Source organism: Anopheles cruzii, chromosome X (assembly GCF_943734635.1).
Source record: "Anopheles cruzii chromosome X, idAnoCruzAS_RS32_06, whole genome shotgun sequence".
Classification (NCBI taxonomy): Eukaryota; Metazoa; Arthropoda; class Insecta; order Diptera; family Culicidae; genus Anopheles; species Anopheles cruzii.
This window is the reverse complement of record NC_069143.1, coordinates 896,176-915,192: the sequence shown is the minus strand read 5'-3', so window position 1 is coordinate 915,192 and position 19,017 is coordinate 896,176. Positions and strand designations below refer to the sequence as shown.

At 49.5% G+C, this 19,017-nt stretch overlaps 2 protein-coding genes across 2 annotated transcripts in view; both read left to right on the top strand.

Moving 5' to 3' along the window:
- Positions 1-156, top strand: part of LOC128273943 (death-associated protein kinase related-like) — a 3,815-nt gene extending 3,659 nt beyond the window's left edge. Inside the window, exon 5 of the mRNA XM_053012052.1 lies at positions 21-156. Within this exon, the coding sequence (XP_052868012.1) occupies positions 21-156 (136 nt within the window). The remainder of the gene's footprint in view (positions 1-20) is intronic.
- Positions 157-9,329: 9,173 nt separating this feature from the next.
- The window catches only part of LOC128273687 (uncharacterized), an 11,925-nt gene continuing 2,237 nt past the window's right edge, over positions 9,330-19,017 (top strand). The window contains exons 1-2 of the mRNA XM_053011749.1: positions 9,330-9,432; positions 12,533-13,042. Of these exons, the coding sequence (XP_052867709.1) occupies positions 9,330-9,432; positions 12,533-13,042 (613 nt within the window). The remainder of the gene's footprint in view (positions 9,433-12,532; positions 13,043-19,017) is intronic.

Sequence of the window (19,017 nt, the reverse complement as noted above, 5' to 3'; positions counted from 1 at the left end):
TTGGCACTTTACGTGGGTAGTGGCGGCAGCCCGACAACGAATATCGTACCCCATGCGCAGTTTCCCGATGCTCCCACTAAACCCAAAGTGAGCCGTAAGGGACTATCGTCCGAGCAGCAGAACAACAGTGGCCATCACCGCGGCGCGTGGCAGTGATATGATCATTTGTTTAAATTCGTGTTCAGCACCGCTTAAGTTGCCATAACAAGCGAGAGGTAGTGAGACCAAATCCTAAGTAGAAAGCCTTTCCCACAAACAAGAAGTTGCACACATGGGACATATAGTATAGCGAAGTATGTTGTTCTCTTAGTGTTTGCAGTACTTAAAAGCCACAAGTATGTGATCCCTGCCAAAAGTTTCTTCTATAATTCTCTTGTGAAAAGACGTGAGAATAGAACAGCGCTAGAGTTAGAGACTATTTATTAGTGCGATGTTGTGTACGATGTGCAAAAGGTGCTCTTATCCACTGCTCACCATGTTTTTTTGCACTCAGCTCGCTTCTCGTTTTTGCAAGTAAAATTTTCATTGCACCTGCTTTAAGTTCCAGCTTATGAATTCACAAAAGTACTAGCTCTTTATAAAAGCAGGTAAGCAAGCGAAGGTAGTATCTGAAGGTAAAGTGTAGTACGGGGTACATTTTTTCGAGCTGTTGCTGCTGCAAATGCTGCTTTTTCAAGAAGAAGCAATGTCAGGACATGTTACACCGAATGATTAGAAACTGCTATGCCCCTTTAAAATTTCATTGCAACGTTGAATTCGTTTGGTTTTCTCTTTTTATTGTATTTTTGGTTTATGTTTAAGCATTTCACGTAGAAAAGGAAGTGAATGGAAACAAAGAAATGAATTGCTATTAATGGATATTTACTTTGCAAGTTAAAGTATTAAGAACTATTTTTCCTGGAATATTTCTGAAATCAAAAGAATACGGAGAGTGTGCGAAGGAAAGAACACGTGAGAGAGAGAGCGAGAGAGAGAAAGAGAGAGAGAGAGAGAGAGAGCGAGAGAGAGAAAGAGAGAGAAAGAGAAAAGTCGCACAAATCATTGTGTGAAGAAATTGATATGAGTAATGGACAAGCACAATTCTTCTTTGCTATCGTTTACTAATTTTGTCTCTTACGCTCTTATATATAATACATTTGAAGCAATTCATTTTCTTTGTTCGATTTTGATTCACTCCAATCAAAATCAAGAAGAGTGGTGCGTAGGTAGCTAGTGTGCAGTGTTAACGGTTTCTTCTATAGGGAATCGACCACGATTTTTTACTCGTTTCTTTTTCGGTGGTGTCCTTTTTCACGAACCGAGACTGTACATTTAGAGAAAGTAAAACAAAAAATGCCAAAAGACATTGAAAGACCGAAAGGAAGACGAAGTGCGGATCAAACGTAAAGTGCCTGCGTTGGATGTTGCTTAAAGAAGAACATTGATGTTTTTCCAGAAATAGTGGCTCAATGTATGAAACAGCTTGCTGTAAAATCGGCATACTAGGTAGAGTAGCCAGCCAGGTGTTTCTTTTTCACCTAATTAGTCTATTTAATACTGTTATGAATTTGAAATGAAATTGAAAAAATGGGCGAGTAACCCGTCGGTCGTTACGAACGGAAGCGAAAGAGAACTGCATTCTAACTTTAATAAAACAGTTTTCGTGTCGTGTCGTGCGTGAAACGATTGCACAAAACAAAAAAGTGTTCCTCCCACATCAAAGCTCCCGAACAGTGAGTGGATGTACTTACCCTAACAAAAAAGGGCTTCGGGCGTCGGGCTTCGCGGTGCACACGCAGGGCGCCGGTTGAGCAAGCAACACAACACCGCCTCTGTTGCCGTGGAAACCGTAAACTGCTGCCCCGTTGCGGGGATTGCATCCTCCTGCAAGCAAGCAGTAGCCGTCCATCAACCACCCGACCAAACCCGGACGGACGGACTTTCTGGCCTTGAAGTGGAGAGCGTTCAGCCCAAAACAACAAGTTTCGCCTTGCATTACTTGCATCGAGCGCCGGCAGTGAAGAAAGTTTCAAACACGCAGCAGCCGGCACACGATGTTCTGGGTTCTGTGGCGCACCGGAGCCGCCAACCTTTTCAACAGCATCAACGGCAACCAGCGCGCCAACAAAACGGGGTCGACCTACAGCAGCAACTCAGGTGAGCATCGGAGAGAGAGGGGAACGGCGGGATATTAGGGGGGGCTACGTCGACCGGCATCGTCGATTTGTTTGGCAACAGCTTAACTGTATCCGTAAAAAATCATTGGCGAGTATATGAGTTAGGACATTTGATTAGTTATGCAAAGTCGGGAGGGACAGCGTTCTCTGGTTGGTTTTTATTTCGTTGAAATCAATACTTTTTTGTAGCAACTCGTAATACGTGGGAAACAAAGAGGGGAAAGGATTAACCGTTAAAAGTTTTTTCTGTGTCGTTAGAGACTACGTTCATTCAAAGCTGGATAAACTTTTGCCGTTCGGTCAATTCTTTTGTTAACACGACCATCGCCATTTGTTTCAAATGTCTATAGCCAAGCCATGAACCAATTTTGCTCAAAACCACAAGGAGCTAAATTGATTTCGATGTTCTATGTTTTCAGATACCAAATTGCAGCAGTTCTAGGCGCGTAAGCCAACATAACTCTAGGAATTATATGTTGCGACAAATCGGAACATCGTCAACATCGTCTACAAAGCGCTCCTGTGATGTCAATGGGATCAATAATTATTGTATTGCATGTGTTGTAAATAAATTGACATTGCTGGACTTGTATAAGTAAAAATTCTTTATTTTTTAGACTTAGATGCTAATCAAGAAAAGATACTAACCACCAAAACCTGCTTTTATTTGTAATTAATATAAATGTTTCATTATACTTTTAATGTTTCGAATGATGTCTGGTAATTTTCGTTTGCGCCGGAATGGGCGTCCGATAAGGGTGATCAATCATGAGAGCTAGAGCTCCTGCGGAATAACAGATGGCTCCAACATAAACTCCGCCTTCTACCCCACAAAGATCCACTTTAGTAGGCCTAGTGCTAATGGTTTGTAGTGGGAACCTGTCTGCTCTGGGTCATTCATTGGTTGATTCACGAAAGCAACGCTCACGCTGATCCGTAAATAGATGCCGCGCAAATGGCGATCAGCATGATCGCCTAGCTTCTTGGCTATTTTTGATTCACTACTTTTGGGTGCCTCTGGACGGACCATTCTTCGAGAAGACATTAATTGCACGGTCCATATACGGTAATAAATATATTTTGAACATATTTTAGCTATATAAAAATGATGTCTGGTAATTTTCGTTTGCGCCAGAATGGGCGTCCGAAAAGGGTGATCAATCATGAGAGCTAGAGCTCCTGCGGAATAACAGATGGCTCCAACATAAACTCCGCCTTCTACCCCACAAAGATCCACTTTAGTAGGCCTAGTGCTAATGGTTTGTAGTGGGAACCTGTCTGCTCTGGGTTGGTTGATTGGTTGATTCACGAAAGCGACGCTCACGCTGATCCGTAAATAGATACCGCGCAAATGGCGATCAGCATGATCGCCTAGCTTCTTGGCTAATTTTGATTCACTACTTTTGAACGCCCCTGAACGGACCATTCTTCGAGAAGACATTAATTGCACGGTCTATATACGGTAATAAATATATTTTGAACATATTTTAGCTATATAAAAATATATTTAAGCTCGATGCTAAATATGCATTTAGTTGTATATTTATGGTACGCTTGATGGCGAGAAAATAAATTGAGAACATTTCAAAACTACGTCCGACTTCAGTGCAACTGCAATGAATAAGCCACAGTTGCCGTACATAACGCTGACCTTATTCCAAAGTACAGTAACCTTTCGTCTTGTTCCTGGAATGTTGGCAGCACCTCAACCCACAATTTTTGTAAAAGTGTTCGTGAAGATTGTGGCGAAAAATCTTAAATAACAAAATCTCACACCAGAGGACCGTACACTACCGACAACGTACCGCGTAGCCTTGAATACCTCCAAACACGCCACGTGTGTGTTTATGTTGAATGAAACAGCGAGGTGAGCGAGAGAGCGAGCGAAGCAAGCAGAAATGAGAGATCACCGAACTTTGGCGAGAACGAAGGCGCGTCTGGCTCGATTCGTCAGCGCACTAATTTTTGGAGCGATTTTTGGAACGATTGAAATTGAGCGAAAGTAACGAACGCGAAAAAAATACGACCCGGTCCGGTCTTCTAGAGATAAAAAAAATAAGGAAAAATTCAAATTTACAGCACCATGCCGTCTTGATAGTTAGATGCTATGTTCTACGATCGTATTCAGTCGAAGGCAAAGAATGGAAAAAATTGTTCCTACTTTTCTCTTTCAAGAAACGGGCTTGGGCACTTTTTTTAAACAATCAAATTGAGTTTGCATCAAACACATTTTATCTATCCGCTCCACTGGACGTTCGTTGTTAATGAGCAGGGATAATGGCGCGATTTCAGCGATAGATCGAGACTGACTGCTCTACTTATTGTTTAGCTTTTCCCGGCTAAATATGCATCGGGTAATATTTTTATGGTATGCTTGAACGGCGAGAAGTCAAATTGACGACAATTCAAAACTTCATCTGAATCAACCAAAGTTGTCCTTCATAACGCTGAGCTGATTCCAGTTAAAGCAGGATTCCTCACGAGCAGAACGAGGCCATGCAGATACAGCAAGTTTGGGGGCAGGACGATGCAATTGAGATGCTGGAAATTGGTGGTGGTGAGTCGGACGCCGTCGAGCTGCGCCAGCCAACGGTAGCTGAGGAGGAGATGCCCGACCCGACGTCGATCGAAGCCACCATGGAACCATACCCATGAGGACTGCACGAACATGATCAGGTACGCTACACGGGGGTGCGGAGAGGAGAGAGTACGATGCCTGCAACGTGCTTCCTTTTTTTGTTTTATGTTTTTTGCAGAACGGACTTGATCAGCGCAGATGACAGCAACTTTTGAGGCTACACTATCCGACGGTGCCAACGATTTCATCGTCATCCTGGATTTTCATTTCTTTGCATTGGTTCCTCGGAGGGCACCCGCTTCAATCTCTGAATTCCCCGCGGGATGTTCGCGACGCTCGCAACCCTCGTAGCGAGAACGAGATCCTCGGGAAGCGGGAAGCATCACGAAAAAATCTGCGAACGACGGCGCGAGCGAGCCCGAGCCCGAGTTGTCTGCGCACTAATTTTCGGCAGAGCGAGAGAAACTTTTGCTGAAGCAACGAACGCGCTAGAAAGAGAGAGGAGAGCAACGGAGTTTGGAAGCGTAGGGCCACTGAGAAGAAGCGCGGGCGCGAGAGATGTGCGCCAGCCCAGACTTCTGGCGCAACAAAAGAAGTTCGCAGACGACGGGAGAAAGGGCAAAACGGTGGCAACGTCGCCACTCGTGACAAAAGGGCCGATCGTGAGTCACCATGTGCGTTAGTATTGGGCGTCGTGTGTTGGACACGCGGACGAGCGTCTGTCCTGGGCTTCGGCTTCGTCTCGCTTTGAAGATCGGCTTCATTTGTCTGCGAATTCTTGAGGGAGCAACACGGAATCTGTTCTGAATCTGAAATGGCGAACCGTTTCACCGTGGTAGTGTTTTTGTGTTTCCTGGCCCACGTCTGGGCGCCGGCGGCCCCGCAGAACGTGTGTTTGAACGGGGGCACCACGTTGCCGACCGGCGAATGTTCCTGCCCCGAAGGATTCGACGGGCCGCGCTGCGCTTTAATGAGCCTCGGATTCGACGGCACCGGGTTCGCCGTGTACCTGCCGATCGCGCAGTCCAACAGCACGCGCATCCGCCTGGAGGTGGCCGCCGAGAAGGACACCGGGCTTATATTATACGTAGGGCCGTACGAGTTCGATGGCAGCTTCCCTACGCAGGACTTTGTGGCGCTGGAGTTGCGCGGGGGTGTGGTGGTGCTAGTTGTCGACTACGGTAAAGGGAACACCTTTCACCTGGATAGCCGGAACTGTCGCGCTTATGCCCCGCAGCCTGGCATACCGTTTACAGTGGAGCTAGTGTTCGAGAAGCGTCAGCTGGAGATGAGAGTTAACACCCTGTGCTCTATGATGTCGGGCCTAGCACTTTCTTACCGCGTCGAAGGGCACCTCAATCCCGGTTTTCTGAACCAAGACGATCCGCTGCAGCTGGGCGGTACGGCGAAGGACGCAAAGCATCTCACCCGGATGCACAATTGGACCTACGAGCCGATGACGAAGGGCTTCAGTGGCTGCCTGCGCAATGTAATGGTCAACGGGCGGCCGTTCGAGCTCGGCATGCCGACCGAGTGGAACGGTGTCCGTCCGGGTTGTTTCCGGCCGAAGCCGAAGCCGTCCGCGTTTAAGCACAGCTATTTGTACTGGATGCTTGGCTTCTCGCTCGCTATCGGCTTGTGGCAGGTGCTGGTATTTGTCTGTGACATCATGTACCCCCGCCCTGCACTCTTCGCGCTGGATGACATAATGGAGATGCAGGATCTTGGTGGCGGCGGTGGCGGCGGTGGCGGCGTTGAGCCGGACACTGGCGTTGAGCCGGACACTGGCGAGCTGCGCCAGCCAACGGTAGCTGAGGAGGAGTTGCCCGTTCCGACGCCGATCGAATCCATCATGGAGCCATACCTATAAGGACTGCACGAACATGATCAGGTATGGTACACGGGGGTGTAGAGAGGAGAGAGTATGATGCCTGCAACGAGCTTTCTTTTTTCTTTGGTTTTATGTTTTTTTGCAGAACGGACTTGATCAGTGCAGATCACAGCATATCGCATATCTAATTAACTCCTGAGGCTACACTATCCGGTGGTGCCAACCATTTCATCGTCATCCTCGTTTTTCATTTCTTCGCATTGGTTCCTCGGAGGACACCCGCTCCAAGCTCCGACGTCACCGGGATGTTCCTTAACCCCTTGAACTCTAACCTCGGCTCAGACCGTTGCTTTGAATACATTTATATTTTTGCTGCCGCGTATATGAACATTTCGAAACGAATTGAACTGTTACCATTCCGTTACCATGCGCATAATAAATACACTTATTAATACATTTGTGTGGATCAGCATTCGTTGTTCGTTCGCGTTTATTGCTCGTGCAGCGTTCGGTTGTGCACGGACTGTTCTCCATTATCCGGTCTCCCAGGCTAACGTCGCGTTAAAGTAGCTGATAAAAGTTGGTTTTAAGGAGTAATTTTTATCACTCTTTTGAACTCTGACAGAAGAATTCTCGGATTCTGGGCAACGCAGAGGGCCAAAAATCGGATTGGTCACTTTTCGAAGTTGGTTTATGACCGCCCCTTCGCCCAAAGTGGCTCACGTCACACGCACGCGTTTACTCTCGACCACCGCGGCGCTCACTCGCAGATTTTCCGCGAATGCGGACGCCACGTGAGTGGCCATCGCGCGAAGCTTCTAAACCGCATTGCGCTCGGTTACCGAACGATGCGTTCGGCAATCGTCGTCGTCTCGGGTCAGACCGACGGAACAGTGATGTGCGCTAATTCTCATGATTTAGTCCCCACTTTTCGAACGGTCCATTCGGATGCACACGGAACTTGAAACTATGGTCAGCGTAGTAAAACATTTCTAGTAATTTTTCTGATAATTAAAAGCATATTTTGCATTATCCGGTCTCCCAGGCTAACGTCGCGTTAAAGTAGCTGATAAAAGTTGGTTTTAAGGAGTAATTTTTATCACTCTTTTATCAACTCTGACAGAAGAATTCTCGGAATCTGGGCAACGCAGAGGGCCAACAAATCGGATTGGTCACTTTTCGAAGTTGGTTTATGACCGCCGTTTCGCCCAAAGTGGCTCACGTCACACGCACGCGTTTACTCTCGACCACCGCGGCGCTCACTCGCAGATTTTCCGCGAATGCGGACGCCACGTGAGTGGCCATCGCGCGAAGCTTCTGAACCGCATTGCGCTCGGTTACCGAACGATGCGTTCGGCAATCGTCGTCGTCTCGGGCCAGACCGACGGAACAGTGATGTGCGCTAATTCTCATGATTTAGTCCCCACTTTTCGAACGGTCCATTCGGATGCACACGGAACTTGAAACTATGGTCAGCGTAGTAAAACATTTCTAGTAATTTTTCTGATAATTAAAAGCATATTTTGAAGTGCACGAACGAAGCAGTACAGGGTGTTCCATCACGACCCTCGGCTATTTAAATGTTCAATAACTCCGCTATTTGTCAGTCGATTTGCACAAAAGAACAAGATTTACCTGGAGTACAGAATGCCGTTTATTAACAATTCACTCAGAATACAATATCGATCAAAAGACCGCCTCCATCAGACACACAAAAAGCGGCCGTTTTTTGGGCATTTTGCATCGTGTTTACCAACATTTCCGTAATTGACAACGTAATAGAAACAATTTCCGATGTGATGTTAGCTGTCAGTGTATCAGCGGTCTTCGGTTGGCTGGCATAACCTTTACTCTTCAAATAGCCCCACAGAAAGAAGTCAGAAGAAAGTACATCGCTACAATTTCAGCCCGCTGTTTGACTGTAAATTGGTTCATGGCTAAGACGGCATAGATTTGACGTTTCAGAGTTTGACTGATTTGTTAAAATCGACTGAAAAATAGCTGAGTTATTTACCATTTCAATAGTATGGGTCGTGATGAAACACCCTGTATGTGGCCAGATCGGCTCAAAACTAGTGTTTCCACTGTGCGTCGAACCCTGGCGGCGTTCATCGGCACGGCACGATGGGAGCTTTCGTTCGTTCGTTCGTGTTGGCGTTGGTGAAAGCACAGGCTTTCGTCCTTTACCGCTCAGTCAACTTTTAACAGCTGACGGCAGCGGACGGCAAGGACGACGACGACCGTCGGATACCGAAGGCCCACGAGTCCTGTCGTGCGTGCGTGCTCTTCGCCTCCCAGTCCCGGTCACGCTTCAGCAACCATCAATCAAACGTGCGTGCGTGCGTGCGTGCATGTTGGGTGAAACAATATTTCGTGTCGTGTCGTGCGTGAAACGATTGCACAAAACAAAAAAGTGTTCCTCCCACATCAAAGCTCCCGAACAGTGAGTGGATGTACTTACCCTAACAAAAAAGGGCTTCGGGCGTCGGGCTTCGCGGTGCACACGCAGGGCGCCGGTTGAGCAAGCAACACAACACCGCCTCTGTTGCCGTGGAAACCGTAAACTGCTGCCCCGTTGCGGGGATTGCATCCTCCTGCAAGCAAGCAGTAGCCGTCCATCAACCACCCGACCAAACCCGGACGGACGGACTTTCTGGCCTTGAAGTGGAGAGCGTTCAGCCCAAAACAACAAGTTTCGCCTTGCATTACTTGCATCGAGCGCCGGCAGTGAAGAAAGTTTCAAACACGCAGCAGCCGGCACACGATGTTCTGGGTTCTGTGGCGCACCGGAGCCGCCAACCTTTTCAACAGCATCAACGGCAACCAGCGCGCCAACAAAACGGGGTCGACCTACAGCAGCAACTCAGGTGAGCATCGGAGAGAGAGGGGAACGGCGGGATATTAGGGGGGGCTACGTCGACCGGCATCGTCGATTTGTTTGGCAACAGCTTAACTGTATCCGTAAAAAATCATTGGCGAGTATATGAGTTAGGACATTTGATTAGTTATGCAAAGTCGGGAGGGACAGCGTTCTCTGGTTGGTTTTTATTTCGTCGCAAAAATCAATACTTTTTTGTAGCAACTCGTAATACGTGGGAAACAAAGAGGGGAAAGGATTAACCGTTAAAAGTTTTTTCTGCGTCGTTAGAGACTACGTTCATTCAAAGCTGGATAAACTTACCGTTCGGTCAATTCTTTCGTTAACACGACCATCAAATGTCTATAGCCAAGCCATGAACCAACTTTGCCCAACTGGGTTCTGTGGCGCACCGGAGCCGCCAACCTTTTCAACAGCATCAACGGCAACCAGCGCGCCAACAAAACGGGGTCGACCTACAGCAGCAACTCAGGTGAGCATCGGAGAGAGAGGGGAACGGCGGGATATTAGGGGGGGCTACGTCGACCGGCATTATCGATAGGGTCTTACGTAGGGCTTAACCGTCCATTACGGGTGTGCGTCTCACTTCATCGAAACCGGCTCCATTAGGCCTCTGTCCACAGTCCTCCCCCCCTCTCTCTCTCTCTCTCTCTCTCTGTTTCTGGCCGGAACTTTGCCGGGATTAGTATCCTGTGGTGCGGGCTAAATCCGAACGGCAAACAAACGGCGGGCGGACGAACAATCCTTATCCAAGACATCCAGCGGGAGCATCCAGGGAGAAGCGGAAGCGAAGTGGGGCGGTTGCCAGTTGTTCGTTTGAATGTTTATTTCTTCGCTGATACGGCTGTTTAGTTATTCATTTATTCATTTATGTCCTGAAAGTCCGGCCCACGGAAAAGTTATGATATTTTCCATCGTTTGCGCCCTGAACTGAGCCCTTCTGACCCGGCTGAGGGACGGGGAGATAATTATGGACCCATTTTTCCTGGCGGCCGTGCCTTTGCGCTGCACCGATACACGTGTTGCACTTGACCGCATACCGCTTTACATGACACTGCTTTGCGACGGGATGAAGCTTTCGCAACGGCCAAATTCGTATTGGAAGATCCGAGACCTGGTAGAAAGGTTTCTCAAGCCATGGCAGCCATGTGGACGACGACGACAACGACATCCAGCCGCCCACAGCAGCCGGCCGGAAGAAGTGTTTACCGGGTAGGCGGCGGTTATTGAGCACGTTTCTCATTTCGGCCGCTTGAAGAGCTCTCGGGCCAAATTATTGGCAGCCAAGGCCCTTGAAAGAAGACCCATACCTGACTCAGGTTCCGCTTGCGCTTGCGATCCACTTACGAGTGCTTTATTGCGCCCGCTAGCGTCTTTCCGAAAGCGATCCTCGGGTGCCGCCAGGAGGCACCCGAGGCCTGAACCTGGCGACTCACCGCCGGCTGGTGACGGTGGTCGGCAACCAGCCGATCCTTGACTCCAGTCGCTAGAATCAGATAGATAAGGAAATGAGAGCCCCGGGGGCCGACGAAGGAATGCGAACTCCGGAAGGCCGATGCCGATGGCTGATTGATGGGATGGCGCGTCGAGGCGTGAAGCGTGATTTGATAGCCGGAAATCGATTATGGGGCGCTACTGGAATGCGGGCTGGGAGCCCGAGGGGCCGAGGCATGTGTGTGTGTGTTCCTAGGTTGCCTAGGTGATCGCGAACGACTCCTAATCGATAGCCGGCAGTCGAGGCAGCAGTTTCCGAAAGTCCTAGGGATTAGAGATTCGCATCATCAACAGGAAAAAAGACACCCAAAGAGGAAGGAAAATAGAGAAGGAGAGAGAGAGAGAGAAGCGCAGGGCGGTCATCATGGGCGAAAAGAAAGGGCAAAAGCTCAGCCCGTCCCGCGGGACGTTCCAGGACACGTTCTCGAGTTCCGGATAGTGAAAGTGAAACTGATGGTGAAACAGGCAGGCATTGGAGGCATCTACCGAGGTGAGAGGGTAATGATGAGAACTCGAGGGTCCAGCATGCACAAACGCATCACGGGCCTCTGGAAGAAACGGAGGGAGGGGGGAAGGGGGATGGTGGGCCGCGATAACGAGGGGCGAGATTCCTTGATGACAGAGATAGAGCCTTCAAGAACGTGCGAGTTATGAGTTACCCTTATCCTTTGCCCGTTGGCCTTCCCAACAACCACACCCGCACATGGCCGCACACACACACACACACACACACACACACACACACACACACACACACTTAAAGTGTGCTAAGAGCGAGATCAGATAGCTAACCTTCAAGCTACTTCAAGCATCTCGGCCCAATCGACCCACCGTCCGCACGACTTTTCCATCCAACTACGTGGCGAACAATAATCATGAGCAAAGTGCCCCATTTAGTACTTGTTGTTACTTCTGCCACTCGCCTACGCCTTCTTATCGGCGGCACTTTTGGCACTTTCCTCCGTGTCTCGGTGGGACAAAGGTTTTCTCCTGCGACGTTGCCTGCCGCAGCCCCATCCGCCGAGGAAGATTTCCGCGACGTCGCTACAAGCCCGGACCGGACCGATGACAGGATAAAAAAGGGATAAGAAACAAAAACCGCAAACCGCAGAGCGCACCAGCCACTGAAATGGTTCACCGTGCAAGCGCGAGAATACCATTGTCGCTGGTCGTAAGGCTGGTGGAAAAATCAACCACCATTATGCAACACACCTGAGACTTTGCGGCTCACGCAGGTCCCCCAGGTGGGTAGGGTGGGTGGTTACTCCGCAGCGAGAAACACTTTCCTTTTCCGGGCCTCAGGGCCGACGTTTCGCCGACACAGCCCAGCCCTCTGGTTGGCGAGAATTCTTTGCTCGAATTTGTTTGTGTGCTCTGCTTCTTTGGGATTAAATTGGAAGCAATCTCGGGCGCCTGTGGCACTTGGAAAAGCGCAATCTGGGAAAAAGGCTTTGATGCCGCGCACGGTTCGCAGGGAAGAGCGTGGTCCTGGAGGGCGCACCCGGGACCCCCGGGGGGAAAGAATAGGATGGGCTCTGCTTCTGACTGCGTCATATTTATTACGATTGCCTGACTTTCGTCAAACGTTCATCCAGACAGGAGCCACTCGCGTCCGCCGCGCAAAGCGTACGGACGGCTGAGCAGCGAGTCGGACGATGCTCAGGCGCCTCGTACCGACTACGTGCCAGCGCCGGTCGCTCAGCTGATCGACCTGGACGGGACGACCACGCCGGACACCAACTGCGATCGGTACTGTGGCGACGGCGAGGGCAACGGCAACGACGGCTACCTGATCACGCCCGGCAGCAGCTTCGCCTGCGACTCCATCTCCAACAACAGCGCCAACAACAACCAGTGTGACGACTACAACAACGCCGAGCAGTACCACCAGTCGGGAGGGTTACAGCTGGCCCACCGCATCATCTCGGTCGGGGTCTTCAACTCGGTCAACTGCGAGGGGCTCGAAGACCCGCCGAGTAACGTTGTTGCTGCTGACGTGAACCGGAACCACACGGACTCCTGCTCCGTGGCCGACCTCGAGCTCGACTCCGGCTCGACGCTACCCCGGTTGCAGGCGATGGCTTGCTCCGACGACGACGATTACGGTAAGTTGGATGGATGCTGTCGGGGGAGGGATCCCATATGCACTCCTGCGCTCCTCGCCGGGGCGCCGTGATTGAAACCCCGGCGCGACCCGAACCTGGTATCGAGCGGTTTCATTTGTTGTGGTGGCGCTGCAGCGCACCATGGCGACGTACAGACGAGGTGCACACACACACACACAGGGGCGTGCGCACCTCTCGCTGATTAATTACAATTTTAATAGCAATTCAGCGTTTCCATCCACCCGCCCAGGTTCGCCGCGGAAAACCCTACCTGAGCGCGAATCCCTGAGCCCTCGCGCTCTCACTCCCACACACGCTCGGTCCCGCACGTCAAAGCCTCGCTGTGGCTGGGGGCAGGAAAGGATGCGAAGGATGCGTGCCTTTTTTGCGTGTGTGTTGTGTGGTTGGGTGCATCAATGGGGCTGTCAGCACCATCGGCCGTCATCGAGTCGAAACCGAGCCGCGCCGGAGCTACTCAACCCCGCGGGACCACGGTTTATGCGAATCGAACTGGCCTTTGATGTGTGTGTGTGTGTGTGTGCTGGGTAGAGTTCGGATTCGCGGAGGACTTAGGATGCTTGCCCGCGAGCCCTCAGCTAATGCCCGGATAATGCCCCAAGTCACGCCGGGCGGCCGGACGAGATATCATCAGCCAACATTCCCGACTAAGCATTCCAACAGACAGCCACACTCTTTCAGTGTGACGTGTGACGCAAAACGGCCGCTGCTTAACGGCCACAGGCAATTATGTTGCGTTCGGCTGTTGTTGTTTGCCTACCGGGAAAGCTGCTTGTGAAGAAGTGAAAAGTAAGACATCCAGTAAGAGGGCACGCACCACACAGGCCTAGGATCGGCTAGATCCGCGGTTTCTGCGGCGACCGAAATGCCTTAGTGCACTGTGTCAGAGAGAGAGAGAAGGAGAGAGAGAGAGGAGGGGTGGGGGGTACTAAAACGAGAGACAGGGAGAGGGAAAAAAGGATTACAGCTCGCCGATGATAATGATGATTGGGGCGCCCAGCGACGCGGCAAGAAATATTCATGTTCCATTAATTATTCAATCCCTTCGAGTAGGCTCTCCTCTTTCGTTCGTCACGTGCTTTTCAATTTGTTCGCGAGTGTGTGTGTGTGTGCCGGGACAGGATCGAATCGAAACCCCCTGTTGAAGCATTTCACCATTTTTCGCGGATCAATAGGCTGATGAAATTTTGCAATGCCCGCTGACCACGCTGTTTACGTTGAGCCCCCCCCTGAGCACAGTACTCAAACCCTCAAACAAAAATCCATTGCACCAATAAACCATTCGATTCGAAGCTCAACCTTCGAGTGCTGCTGTACACCTGTAAGCTGGCACCAAGGCTAAGCAAGGACAGCGTACACATGGCGAACCTAGATTGGGTTAAATTAGGAAGAAAAAAAATCAAAGTATCCACATGACTCACTGGATATTAGCCCATCGCTCGCTTGCTGAATCCCCCGCTGAAAAGAAAAACTATCCCCTGCCAGCGAAGGTCAGTAAAAGTCACACGTTCCAACCGTCCGACAGGCCGACCCTTTTTCTGACAGGTGCCCTGCCAGCAAGGAAACCGTGGACGGGCAGGACCTCACGGACCTCGCCGACACTAACCACACACTACACGCTCTGGCGCTCTCGTGTCTAATTAGATTCAATCCTTTGCCGGTCACCAGTTTTCGGCTCACCCGTGCTGGCTGGATGCTGCGCTGCGGCCGTAACAACATCCCCCGCAACAGCCAACAGCACCAGCACCCTCCTCGCGCAGTGATTTGGAAATCGAGGCAGTCGAGCAGATGGAGACCTGCCCGTCGCCGTATAGTCGCAGCAGCCTACGCACGGCACACGTCCGGCTCAAATCAAATCAGGATGATGAATTTTCCGCCCCATTTTCGGCCTCATCTCATCAGAGCCCAGCCCACCCCAGCCTTTCGCTCGGGCCAATTTCAATGCTCGCCAAATTGCTTGCCCCGCCATGCCTTCGGCTGGGCCCATCAACGGCTGGCGTGTCTTTTGCGCTGGTGCCGCACGTGGATTGCGTTTGCTGACCGGGTTGGGGGCAACTCGCGTGCCAACGCGCGCCTTCCGGGACTTTACGCCAGCTTCTTCGCGGACAGCCTCTCGTCAAAGGATACTCCACCACCAATAGTTTCCCACAGCACCCACAGCGCTGGCTGTCAAACTTGTAGGCCGTTTGTAATTACCTCGCATCACCTCACCGGTCGGTTGGGCCCGAGAGCCGACCGGAAGACAGCGGTCCCTGTTCTCCGCCGGATGCCATTAAACTTTTCGCCGCTGTGTGTAATGAAGATTGATTAAAAGCAGCCAGGGCCGCCAGAATAGGAAGCACAACTACCGCCACTTGGGTCGCTCTCGGGCTCGGGAATTCGATAATGAAGTTGACGCGCCCGTCCCGGCAGCGGGTGCTTCGAGTGCTGGCGGTATGCGGACCTTGGATCTGCATACCTAGCACCCGACTCGGAGTCCGTCAAATACCATCGCCGGGGCCGGGGCCGGCACGGATGAAGAACAGACCGAGGGCTCAAGTGTCAGCGACAGCGCCCGGAGGGAGTTAAAAGTTTCTCGTTTTAATTTTTGGCCCCGTGCTGGTCGCGTGCGTTCACCATCAGCCGGGCCTGCCGGTGGCGGTGGCAAACGGCATTCAAACTCCATTAGTGGGGATTTGCGGACCGGCAGCTGTGGGCTTAGGCGATGGTGGAAAGGGACCGGCCGGATAGCCGGACGGATAGCCGGCCGCCTACCGACGCCCTGTAACAAATCTCACCGTCCAAAGCTGCTCCCGCACTGCATTCTGACCGATCCTGCCCGGATGCTGGCGGTTGTATCCGTTTTGGGTGAAAAGGTTGACAGAGTTTCTGAACCACGCTGCTTCTTGGATCCACGGGGGCTCAAAGAGAAGGACATCGAAAGAAGAAAAAAACCTCCAACAACTATGACTCCGGAATCCATCGGGATCCAAGCATTGTCGGTGGCCCCAAGGATCCAAATCAGTTACAGTTACATAACCACGAACAAACGATACACTCACTGTGTCTTTTTTCTCATTCTTAAGTGAGAGTACGGCACAATACAATAAATAAATAAATAAAAAAATAAAAAACAAAATATCATATAAGCTAGTCTAAAAAAATAATGGATGACCATTATTTTTGCGTGTACTTCAAAACATTATTTAAGATACTTTTAACTGTCCGATTTACGCCAAATATTGTTAGGTTTTGTTAGGAAATTGTGTAGCCTTTTTAAAGATTAGAACGCCTTTTTTAAGATTTGCTTTAGAACGCCTATCTCATAAAAGTCTTGGTCGTTATTGGCGAAAAACTCGAGCAATCCTTTTTCGCAATCCTTTCTTGATCTCAATTTTTCTTCACTAAGGAAAATTTGTAGTGCACGTAAAAGGTATCAATCGCTTGGTGCAAGGTCCAGACAATACGGTGGATGCATTAAAACTTCCCAACCAAGCTCCCGGACTTTCTGGCGAGTTACTAAAGATGTGCGTAACATTTCGTTGTCCTGATGGAACAAAACACCTTTTCTGTTGGCCGATTCTGGCGATTTTTGGCCAATCGCTAGCTTCGAATGGTGCAGTTCTTGAGATCTGAATTTACGGATGTTAGATGTTAGATGTTAAGCCAAACGGAAACAATTTATAGTAAACGGTTCCTTTCAAGTCCCACCCAGTAGAACCTTCGTGGCCGTGAGTCCTGGTTTGGCCACCGGTTAAGCTGCTTCGCCAGGTTTAAACCATGATCGTTTTCACACAGTATTGTCGTATGTATCACATTCCTTAACCCCAATACCCATCCGTTTAAGAAATGGTTCGATTTCATTCCATTTGGCTAAAATGGCGCAGATGGAAATTCGAGGCATCATGTTTTATGGTGTAAATAGGGTAGCGCGCAAACATCGAGCTTCTTTGTGAATCCAGCTTTGCGCAAATGGCTTAAAGCTGTTCGATTATTGATCTTTAGCTCCTGGCCGATGCTCTGACTATTAACATGCCGATCCACTTTGATTATTTCTGTGATTTTATCGACATTTTCGATAACGTGTCAGCCTAGGCTTTAACATAAAAAATAACTGAAACGGGTAAACGAAACCAAAATTTTTCGCTACTAAGTGTTAGAATATCGGCACCGTAAACACCATGCAAAACTTCAGCGGCCTAGCTTAAATTTTCGCCTTTTTCGGACAAAAACTGTAGAAAGTACCGAATTTTCTCTCCGTTCACCTCCATTGTTAACACCCTGTAACTCACAAACGAATGGAACAAACAAAAAACAATGTAAGCATTTCTTTAAGTGTAAAGTATCAGCTTTAAAATGAGCCAAAACTTAAAACTGTACGATCGATACTTCACGAGATATCGATCACTAAAGGCATCTATCGTGAAAATAATGGATGACGTTTTAGACTAGCTTATATAACTACAGGGTGTCCAAGCAAGCGCTCTTTTTTCATTTGGCTATAAAACAGAAACGGTTGTATATTTTTTGATGCTTAAACATTTATTTGAAAGGTAGATTCTTAGAATTTATGTATAATATACAGTTTCGGTTGCAGAAAATTGAGAAATAAGAAAAATTTATTTCCAAAGTGGTAGGTCGTCAAATCATTCGTCAAAAGCACATTTCATTGAAGCTCATTTCCACCTCGGTGGCTATGTTTATAAGCAGTATTGTGGTTCAGAAAAGCCACATATCGTGCAAGAGAAGCCAATGCACCCACAACGAGTGACTGTTTGGTGCGGATTTTGGCTTATTGGTTCTACGGCGAAATTGAAGCTGAGAACTTGGACGGCATTTGGTTTCAACAGGACGTCGCTACGTGCCATACAGCGACGGCCACAATCGATATTCATATTACACGAACAAATGAGTAACTATTGACAACCTCAATACCCAAATTCAAGATGCTATTGTCGAAATAGGACCAGATACAATCGAAAATGTACTCAAAAATAGGTCGACCGAATGGGCTACTGCCAAACCAATTGTGGTAGACAAAACTTAAGAATCTACCTTTCAAATAAAAGTTTAAGCATCGAAAAATATTCAGCCGTTCCTGTTTTATAACAAAATGAAAAAAGAGCGCTTGCATGGACACCCTGTAATAAATCAAAAAGTACATAAATAAATAAAGCGTAGGGCATAGGTTGAAGTGTCGGTTGGTGCTGTGAGTCCGGGGATGGGAACGCATCATCCCCGTTGCCTGTTTCCGCGTTTCCGCCACGCAGTGATGCGCTTGGTATCGGGTGAACCGCATACCGAAGACGCACGCCGCCAGAAGGACCAGGCACCTCCACCAACTGTGCTGTGGAGGATGATGGCGATGGTGATGGTGATGGCGATGAGTTGCACTAATCTGATGAGTGCACTAATCTCATCACAGCGACACTTGGCGCCCATGGCCCAACATCATCATCGCCAGCATCATCATCTTTGCAGTCCGACCATTCCAACAAGTGCCATCTGGCGCCCGTGGCGTAGTTTAAAGCAAAGCATAATCGTCTAATTATTCCGTTCCGGCATCGGAACAATTGACGACGGCACAGCACAGCCGCCCTAGTCACTCTCATTAGAATTCGCACCGGCATTAAACAACACTCACACACGCACGCACACACCCACACACATCGAGATCTCGCCCGGCATTACCGAATGTGTGATCAGTCTCGGAGTGGAGACACGACCCGACTCGGAAGTTTCAAGTCACTTGGTCCGCTAGGTCCGGGAAGCCACTCGATTTCGATTTACCCAGCCAACCCGAGAGAGGCAGTAAGTAGTTGGACAGGATCAACCAATAACTTTTCTTGGCCTTCGTCAGCACGCGCGAATAATGGACGCGCTCGCTCGTGTGTGCCGAGTTCGCATTCGCATCGAAACAGGTGCCATTCGCACACCACAATGATTCCCTGTACCTGCGTATGTTTGTACGGGAACTT